Raw genomic sequence first — 9,986 nt, 5'->3', positions numbered from 1 at the left:
AGTGTTTTCTGCATCCATTGAGATGACCATTCAGTGTTCTCCTTTAATTTGTTAACATGGTGAATTACATTGGTTAGTTTTTCATAGGCTAAACCTTGCACTTCTGGAGTGATTATAATTTTTCTGTATTGCTAGATTTATTAATATTTTGTTTTGAATTGTACCAGCATGTGAGTGACACTAGTTTGTGATTTTCCTTTCTTGTACTGTCCTTGTTAGGTTTTGGTGACCAGGTTATACTAGCCTCAAGAAATGAGTTGGGGAGTATCCCTCTTGGGATAGTTTCTGTAAGGTTGGTTAGTCCTTGGTCAGTTGTGTCTGGAGTTTTGTGTGTATATGTGTGGGGAGATTTTTTAACTGACTGAATTTTAAAAGGGTTATAATACTATTCAGGTTTTTCTAATTTTTGAGTCAGTTTTAAGTTTTATTTTTCTAGAATTTTATCTCAGTTTTCAAAGATGTTGTTACAGAGTTATTCACAATACCCTTAAAATATCTGTAGCATCTCTATGTCCTCTTTTCATTCCAAATATTGTTTTGGGGGTTCATCCATTTCCTCCTTCCATTTTCCTTATCATTAAAGTTTGTCAGTTTTAGTTTTTCTAAGAATCAACCTCAGCTTTCTTGGTCCTTTCTATTATGTTTGTTTTCTCTTTCATTAATTTCTGATCTTCATTTCCTTATGTGTCCTTTGGGTTTATCCTAATGTTCATTTTCCTACTCAAATTGGATGTTTAGCTCATTATTTAGCCTTTATTGTTTTACAACATGAGCTTTTAGGCTATAAATTTCCCTCTAAGTACAGCTTTATCTATGTCCTATAAGTTTAGGTATATAATATTTTAATTTTTAATTGTATTTTCTGATTTTTGATTTCTTCTTTGATCCATGAGTTATTTTAAGACATATTTTTCTTCTTTTTTTTTTTTTTTTGTGGTACGCGGGCCTCTCCCGTTGCGGAGCACAGGCTCTGGACACGCAGGCTCAGCAGCCATGGCTCCCAGCGCTCCCATGCTCCCATGGCGGCCCAGCCACTCCGGGGCATGTGGGATCCTCCTGGACCGGGGCACGAACCCGTGTCCCCTGCATCGGCAGGCGGACTCTCAACTACTGCGCCACCAGGGAAGCCCTAAAAGCATATTTCTTAATGTTCAAACATGGTTGCTTTTTCTAATTATCTTTTCGTTATTGATTTTGAACTGTCTTCATTGTGATCTGAGAATGTGGTTTGTATGCCAGTCCTTTGAAATTTGCTGAGGCTTGACAACTGGCCCAAGTATGTGGCTAATATTCATAAATGTTCTTTGTGCATTTCAGAAATATGTATTTTGCAGTTATGTACATAATTCCCTGTATGTGCCTGTTACAGATGTTAATTGTGTTGTTTGAACCCTTGCTGATATTTTTGGTCTGTCTGAGCTCTCATTACTGGGAGAGAGATGTTAAAATCTTCCATTATGATTGTGGATTTATCTATTTCTCCTTCTGATTGTGTCCATTTTACTTTATTTTGAGATATTACTAGGTGCCTGTGAGTTTTAGAACTCTATGAATTTTACTTATCATTATAAAGTGGCTTTTTAAATTTTCTACACTTGATCATAGCCAAAAGGCCAAGAAGTGATTGCTTTTTTTATTTTCTGAAAGTTGACATCTAGTAATATTTTTTGCCTCAAAGTCTGTCTTTTCTGTGTACTTACGTTTTAGGTGTTTTCTTGTAACTAGCATATAGTGGGATTTTGTTTTTATTTGATATTTTTTGTTCTTACCCAAAGCATTTATAAATTTTGTATAATTATATATTGGTTAACTTATTTCCATCTTAATTTTTAATTTTTATTCCAGCTTATCTGCATTCCTTTTTCCTCTCTTGTAGATTGACTGAAAATTTCTCCCCCACGTAGTGTTTTTCCTCTGTTTTTGAAATTTAGTATTCCTGTTCCTCTATATGTTTTACATAATATTGGGCTGGGCAAAAAGTTCGTCTGGGTTTTTCAGTAAGATGTTGTGGGAAAATCCGAATGAACTTTTTGGCCAGTCCAATACTTAACTCATCAAAGTCTAACTCCATAAGCCATTTAATTTTTTTTTTAATATTTATTTGTTTGGCTGTGCCAGGTCTTAGTTGCGGCATGTGGGATCTTCGTTGCTGTGTGCAGGATCTTCGTTGTGGCATGTGGGATCTTTTGGTTGCGGCAGGTGGCCTCTTAGTTGTGGCATGTGGGCTCTTAGTTGCATCCTGTGGGCTCTTAGTTGCGGCATGCATGTGGGATCTACTTCCCTGCCCAGGGATCAAACCCAGGCCCACTGCATTGGGAGCATGGAGTCTTAGCCACTGGACCACCAGGGAAGTCCCAGTATTGTTTTAATAAGACATTTTGTTAATGTCGTATTTTCCTTTGGTTCCTGAAAGATATTTTCACTAGGAATACTAACATTTTCTCTTCTACTTTGGAGATATTGCTTCATTGTCTTCTGACTTTCTTTGGTGGTCAGAAGACAATGAACTCTCTAATCAATGCTCTTTCAAGGTATCCCCCACCCAAGTTTGGCTCCTTTTAAAATTTTGTTGTTTTAAAGGTCTTGTGATTTCACTATATTGTATTTAGCTGTGGATGTCTTTTTATTTACCCTGACTAGGATTTGTTGGAATTGACTCTGTATATTGGTGTTTCTTGTCAAAAGTTAATTTTTTAGTCATTAACTCTTAAAAGATTGCTTCTGTTCCATTTTGATTGGACACACGTGGGATCTTCTCACTTTATCCTCCATGTCTCTTAATTTCTTTTTTACACTTTTCGCCTCTTTGTGGGTCTGTGTTGCTTTCTGGATAATTTCCACAGATCTCATTTCCATGTCACCAATACTCTCTTCATGTGTAATCTGCTATAAAATTATTCATTGTTTTTAGTGATTTTTTTCAATTTCTGCAAGTTCTTTAGTATTTCTGAATGCTTTTTACTCATTTTCAAGCCACCGTTCTGTTTCTAGAAATATATTAAACATGCTTATTTTATATCGTGTTTGTTAATTTTGCTATATTGTGTAGTTTTCTTACGTCTGATTCTGCTGTTATTTCTGTCGGCCATTGCTTATGCCAATGTGTTGTATTTCCTTGTGTGTTTGGAGATGTTATACTGTGAGCTGCTCGTTTTCCTTTCACCTTCACATCTGGGGTTCCATAAGGTCTGGAATGAAGGGGAGAACCTCTAGAGAGGATTTGTTTCTCTCATGTGACTGGGGACATTGCCAATTTGGGACCATGCTGTATTCTCTACTAGAGGTTTTATTGGATCATCCTGATAGCATGTATTTGGGCTGTGAAGCCAAGTGAGGGTCTGCTCCAGATTACAAATTCTTAGGGGATTTTTTTTTCTGCTCTGCTTATGACTAACCTTTAAGACAAGCAATTTTCCTTGTATTTTATTATTCTTGATTCACCATTATATTGAAGGTATAGCCCTTTGGGGTCCAGCTTGAGGGAGATTATCTCAAACTGGATGCCCTATATCAGGCAGGTCATTTGAGGCAGTGAAAACTTAGTTAGGCTCAGTGGGCTCAGTAAATGCCAGTGAGAAGCAGACTTAAGAGCTCTTATCTCCCCAGGTTTCCACACTCACTTAATTTTTGGCCTGAGGATTCCTTATATCCATTACAGCTCATGGATGCATTTAAGGTGTTTTAAAATTTTATCCAACATGTCTAGTTTTCCACAAAGAAGGATAATCCAGGCATTTAGTCTCCCATCCAGAAGAAGTCCCTCTTGAACTAGTTGGTACAATGAATGATTTACAACTAAAAGCTTCCCGATTTTGACCCATTCTTGCATTACTGTGTAAAACCAACTTGGGCATATGTTTACCAATTTGGGGTATCAGTTTTTTTGTATGTGGCTGGATTCTATTTGCTGTTGTCATATTTGGATATATGAAAATTCGATTCTTATATTCCATTCCCTCCCCTGGCAGATCCTCCACTGCCTCCTGGGTCAGGGCTATCCTGGGGTTGCCTCACCCCACGCCCTTCTCTCCAGTGAGGGCTGTCCCTCCAGCACCTCGGCAGGGACTCACCAGTGCCTGCCTCCCCACGGATGGGAAAGTTAAGGCCCTGGAAAGGAAGGAGTTGTACGGTACCAGCCTTGGATCCCACAGCATTGGGGTGTTGGGACAGGTGGCTAGAGCCTGGCTCTGATGCCCCTGTGGTGCCCTGCCCCACTCCATCCTGTCACCTGGAAGTGCTGGCAGTGGGAGGAGGACCCACTGGGCCAGACCAGCCACCCTTGTTCGGGTCCCGGGAGCTAGTGATCCAAGTTGCTTGAGGTCAGGTCATGGTCACTGAGCAACCCTAGACCTCACCGGGGCCAGTGTTCTCTGTGGAGAGTGGTGAGGGCCTTGGCCTGGCCTCAGGCCAAACTGTTACCCTCCAGTAGGTGCCACCTCAGCCCTCTGCAGCCTTCCTGGCCCAGACCCTGTCCCACCAGGTCTTCCATCCCTGCCCCTCCCCATCCAGACCAACCTCCCACTGCCTGCTTCTGGCGCTGAGCAGAATAGCGCCCCACACTCCTCCCCCATGCCACCTGTGGGCTGTTGCCTGCTCTCCCGGGTCAGCCCTGCACAGACTCAGGGATGGGGCCGTGGAAAACTCCAAGATTTTTTATTACTGGTCAGAAGGTGCTCACTCACAGTCTGAGAAAAGGAACATTGAACAGCTCTGTTGCAGGCCTCATTTGCCCACCAGCCCTCCAGTGGGCACCCTAAGGCATTTCACACGTTGGTGTTTTCACTTTTGTTTTTTTTATAAAAACAAAACCAGTCCTGGAGTAGAAAGTAAAACCCTGTGATGAACTTTCAGGATCAAATTGAAGTGTGAAAGGTTGAGTAGGAGTTCTGAGGGGATCGGACAGTGGCCACAGTGGCCCAGCACCCCCCCCCAACAGTTGGCAGAAGCCACTGGAAGGGAATCTGAGGAGAGGGCAGGACACAGCTGACAGGAGGGCCAAACTCAGACAGGAGCACCCTGTCGTCATCATTTTTTCACTTCTACATACCATAAAAAATTAAGCAAAATAGCTATTTTATATATATTTATATATCATATATATATATATATATATATATATATATATATATATATATATCAGGCAAATAAAGAGTTCAGGGGTGCTGAGATGGGGCACCCCAGAGACGGGACTCTGAGTTCTCTGGTGCCCAGGATACCAACCCAGGCTGAGCCGAGGGTTGGTTCTTATTGCTTATTTGGGGCCGGGTTCTGTGGCAGGAGCGCCAGCAGGCCCGGCCTCTGCGGGGCTGCGGAGCAGCCCCAGCATGGCCAGGGCTAGGCAGGGGCTGTTGCCCTCAAATCCACATGGCGGTCCCTCAGTGCCCCCTTCCCCACAATGCGTGGGGCTCTGGCTCCAGAGACAACTGACTTGTGCTCTCCTGGGCCCAGCGGCCCTTGGTTCCCTTCTCTGGGGGGTCCTGGGCTCCTGGGCGGCGGGCAGCTCACATACAGACGGCCTTGCTGTTTGAGCTACAAAATGCTCCCAACTCAAAGGGGTCCATCTGGCTTCCTAATGTCTTAAAAAGAAGGGGCTCTTGCCAGGACACTTCTGTGGCAAGAAAGCACACTTAGAAAGTTGTCCACCAAGTGCTGTACTAAAAATATTTACTAAATATCTTGGCCGGAAAGAAATGGAGATCATTTTTTTTTCTAAAAAAGTCAAAAGCGGCTCCCTGGGAGGGGGCCAGTTCCTCCCTGGGGGGCTGGTGACTGGAGCAGCCCAGGGCCCGGGCCAGCCTGCCTGAGGTGTGGAAACTGGAGCTGGGGGTCCTGATGGGGCTCAAGTCCATGATGAAGGGTCATAGGAGACCCGGGGCACCTGGGGGCTGGAAAGAACCTGGGTCAGCATTTCCTCCTTCCAAGGTGGGAGCCCAAAAAAAGCGTTATTAAAAAACATAAGAAGGAAAAGGTGGGGAGGGCAGTTGAGTACTAAACTGAGTGCATTGAATAGAAGGTGGACCAGGCTGTGCAGCTGCCTGTATTTGCAGGAGGCGGGTGGTGCTCAGAAGATGTTGGGGCACATGTGCCAGTCCTGCTTCTCCTTGGCCTCCCAGTAGCCACCCTTGTACACGCAGGCCGTCTCCCCAGTCACCGGGTCCAGCCTCTTCTCAAACCACAGCGGCACGTACACTTCGGCCTCCTTCTCTGCTGGGCGGCACAGTGGGCAGGCGGGCGGGCAGCCTGCCTCCTCCCAGCGCCCCAGGAAACCACTCCCTGTCCCCTCTCCTGCTGGCCCTCCTCCTCGCTCCTGGGGTGCCCCCCTTCTCCAGCACCCCTCCCTGCCCCCAGGGAATCCCCTCTCTCCCCCTCAGCTTCTTTCAGTCCCCTCATCTCCTCCCAGTTCCTGGGAGACCCCCATGCCCTCTCCCGCTGGCCTCACTCCCGGGGGCCCCCCTCCCCACTGGCCTCACCTTCCTCCGCACCGCAGCCCCGCGAGCAGGCCTCCAGCCTCCGGCGCCGATTCACACGCTGCTTCTCCTCCAGCCGCTGCTTCTCCGTGTTGGCCTCATCCCAGTGGCCCTTCTCCATCAGCCGCTGGTCGGGCCGCAAGCGGCTGTCGGTGGGCGCCACGCCCTCCTCGTGCTCATTGAGGGTCAGGGCCAGCTCCGAGAAGTAGTACATGTTCTCCGCGTTGTCCCTGCGGGGCCCCGTGGGGTGAGCTGCCGGGACACACTCGGCCCCCCCTCCGCTTCCCCTCCTGCATGTCCACCCCCTGAACCCCCCAAACCTGGCCTTGCGTCCACCTCGCCCTTTCCTCCCTGCACCTTGCAGGCTTCACCAACCTGCATCTGTTTTGCCACAGTATACTTCTCTGGGAACTTGCCCACCTTGTCCAATTTTTCATATATATCATCCTGAAGTGTTTCATAATGTCCTCATTATTCTTCCTTTAATGTGTGTGACAGCAGTGTCCTCTTTCACATCTGTAATGTTGGTGCTATGCACCTTCTCTCTACCCAGTCATGTCAGAGGTTTGTCCGTTTTCTTCGTTGGTGGAAGATGAAACTTTGTTGATCCTATTTTAGGTTTTTCTGCTTTACTGATTTTGCTTGTATAGTCTTCCTTCTACTTTGTTGGGGTTTCTTTTGCTGCTCCTTTTCTATCTTCCTGGGATGGATGCTTAGCTCAATATTTTCCCATGTCTCTTCTTTTCTAATATGTGCATTTCAAGGCTACACATTTCACTCCAACTACTGCTTTAGCTGCATTCTACCATTTTTGTTATGTATTATTTTCATTATCATGCAGTTATACTTTCTAATTTTCATTATACTTTCTTTGTCCTATGGATTAGCTGGAAGTACATTTCTTAAGTTTATAAATATATGGTAATTTTTCTAGTCATCTTTATTTCTAGCACACTCGCTTTGGAGTCAGACAGTATACTTCGTATAATTTCATCTCTTTGAAATTTGTTTTATGGCCCAGTATATGGTCAGTTTTTGCAAACGTTCCACATGTAATCAAAGAGACTGTGTTTTCCATAGTTGTTAAGTGCAATGTTCTACAGCTGTCCTGAAGGTTCTATTGTTCAAACTTGTCCTCCAGACTTTTTCTTCTGCTATCCATTACTAAAAGAAGTATGTTAAAATCTCCCACTTTGGTTGTAAACTAGTCCATTTCTCCTTATATTTCTATCAACTTTTGCTGTATATATTTTGGGGCTGTTACTAGGTACAGGGTATATTCAAATTTAAAATCTTCCTGGCAAATTGAACCTTTATCATTTTGTCCCTCTTTGGTCTTTTGTTTTAATGTCTGTTTTGTGATATTACTATAGCTGAAGGCAGCTTTTGTTTGGTTAGTATTTCTATGTATACATATCTTTTTCCATCCTTTTATTCCAGTCTTTATTTTATTTAGATGTATTTTTTGTAAATCACATAAAGTGTGATTTTTAAAAATTTGTCTGAAAGCTTATGGGAACAATGTAATTACTAATATGTTGGATTTTATTTCATTTTTTTCTTTTTATACTGCTTTGATACTGTGAAAGTTTTGAATTAGTCATAATACTTGGTACATTGGTCCTTACATGGCCTGCTTGTATTTTTTTTCAATCAATCAATCAATCAATTAATTAATTATTTTTGGCTGCATTGGGTGTTTGTTGCTACGCACAGGCTTTCTTTAGTTGCGGGGAGCGGGGGCTACTCTTTGTTGCCGTGCACGGGCTTCTCATTGCGGTGGCTTCTCTTGTTGCGGAGCACTGGCTCTAGGCGCGTGGGCTTCAGTAGTTGTGGCACACAGGCTTCAGTAGTTGTGGCTCGCAGGCTCTAGAGTGCAGGCTCAGTAGTTGTGGCGCATGGGCTTAGTTGCTCCGCGGCATGTGGGATCTTCTTGGACCAGGGCTCGAACCCATGTCCCCTGCATTGGCAGGTGGATTCTTAACCACTGCGCCACAAGGGAAGCCCTGGCCTGCTTGTATTAATGCGACCTTGCCACCTAAACCAAAGGTAGAATCCTGACAAAATCTACATCTAACCATAGGGAAAACTCACCAATCCATACTCCTCTCAGGTAGCCACTGGCAGGACTCCTGGGTTCATCAGTCTTTTGCTTTCCTTTTAATATAATTTTATTGCATCTTTAAGTAGTCTTAAGTGTGTGTGTATGTCTCTGTGTGTATTCATATACATAAATTTTAGATACTTGTTTTTAACTGTATAAAAAGAATATGTATGTAACCTTCTGGGACTTGCTTTTTTTAAACTTAATATTATATTACTAAGATTTATCTGTATTGTATGTTGCTGTGGTTCATTTGTTTCAACTACTGTAAATATTGCCTTGTGTGAATATACTAGTTATTTCATCCAATAAGTTTGAGTTGTTTTCAAGTTTTGCTTTGAGTAATCTTATTAATGTTTCCTGATGTATATTCATAGGAATTTCTCTTAAGTATACACCTAGAAGTGGGATTACTGGGCTGCAGAGTCTGTGATGTTCTTCTTTAGGAGGTAAGGCCACACTGCTTTCCAGCATGGTCATACCAGCTCACATTCCCACCAGTGATGTATAAGGGATACTGTGGATTCATATCTTCTTCAACACTTGATATTACCAGACTGTTCATTTTTTCAAATCAAATGAAGGTAAAACTGCATCTTATTGTGGTTCTGATTTGCATTTCCCTGATTACCAATGTTACCATTTTCATATGGTGATTGGCCATATGTTTCTTCTTGTGTGAAATTCTTGTTCATGACTTGCACTTTCCCATTGGATTGTTTTTGCTTTATTTATTCATTAGAAAGTCTGTATGTATTCTTTTTGTTCCTATTTATTTATCTATTTTTGGCTGCGTTGGGTCTTCGTTGCTGTGCACAGGCTTTATCTAGTTGCAGCGAGCAGGGGCTACTCTTCGTTGCAGTGTGTGGGCTTCTCATTCTTCTCATTGCGGTGGCTTCTCTTGTTGCACAGCACAGGCTCTAGGCGCCCAGGCTTCAGTAGTTATGGCACGTGGGCTCAGTAGTTGTGGCGCACGGGCTTAGTTGCTCTGCAGCATGTGGGATCTTCCCGAACCAGGAATTGAAGCCATGTCCCCTGCATTGGCAGGTGGATTCTTAACCACTGAGCCACGAGGGAAGCCCCAGCAAAATTTCTTTTAATGAACAGAAGCATTTTAATATAACTGAATACATCAGTGTTTTTGTCTTATTTAAGATATATTTCCTTAAGTTCTAGATGATACTCATCTATATTTTCTACTTAGAGGTTTTTTGGGTTTTTTTTAATAGTATGTGGATACAGAAAGACTAGAATTTATTTTTTATTTATTTTTTAAAGGAACATTTATTTATTTATTTATTTATTTATTTATTGGCTGCATTGGGTCTTTTTTTTTTTTTTTTTTTTTTTTGCTGTACGCGGGCCTCTCACTGCTGTGGCCTCTCCCGTTGCGGAGCACAGGCTCCGGACACACA

The 9,986-nt window shown here is 43.3% G+C and overlaps 1 protein-coding gene across 3 annotated transcripts in view; it reads right to left on the bottom strand.

Moving 5' to 3' along the window:
• Positions 1-4,637: 4,637 nt before the first annotated feature.
• The window catches only part of OSBP2 (oxysterol binding protein 2), a 177,857-nt gene continuing 172,508 nt past the window's right edge, over positions 4,638-9,986 (bottom strand). For 2 of the 3 annotated variants that reach the window (XM_082641520.1, XM_082641519.1), the window contains 2 exons: positions 6,471-6,697; positions 4,638-6,240 (listed from right to left, as the gene is read on the bottom strand). In XM_082641520.1, the coding sequence (XP_082497646.1) occupies positions 6,062-6,240; positions 6,471-6,697 (406 nt within the window). In that variant the 3' untranslated portion in view covers positions 4,638-6,061. The remainder of the gene's footprint in view (positions 6,241-6,470; positions 6,698-9,986) is intronic. The other variant, XM_082641518.1, reaches the window with a different exon arrangement.

This window comes from Mesoplodon mirus, assembly GCF_964341445.2.
Source record: "Mesoplodon mirus genome assembly, chromosome: 13".
Lineage (NCBI taxonomy): Eukaryota > Metazoa > Chordata > Mammalia > Artiodactyla > Ziphiidae > Mesoplodon > Mesoplodon mirus.
Note: the sequence above shows the minus strand (reverse complement) of the source record. Positions and strands in the feature narration are given on the sequence as shown.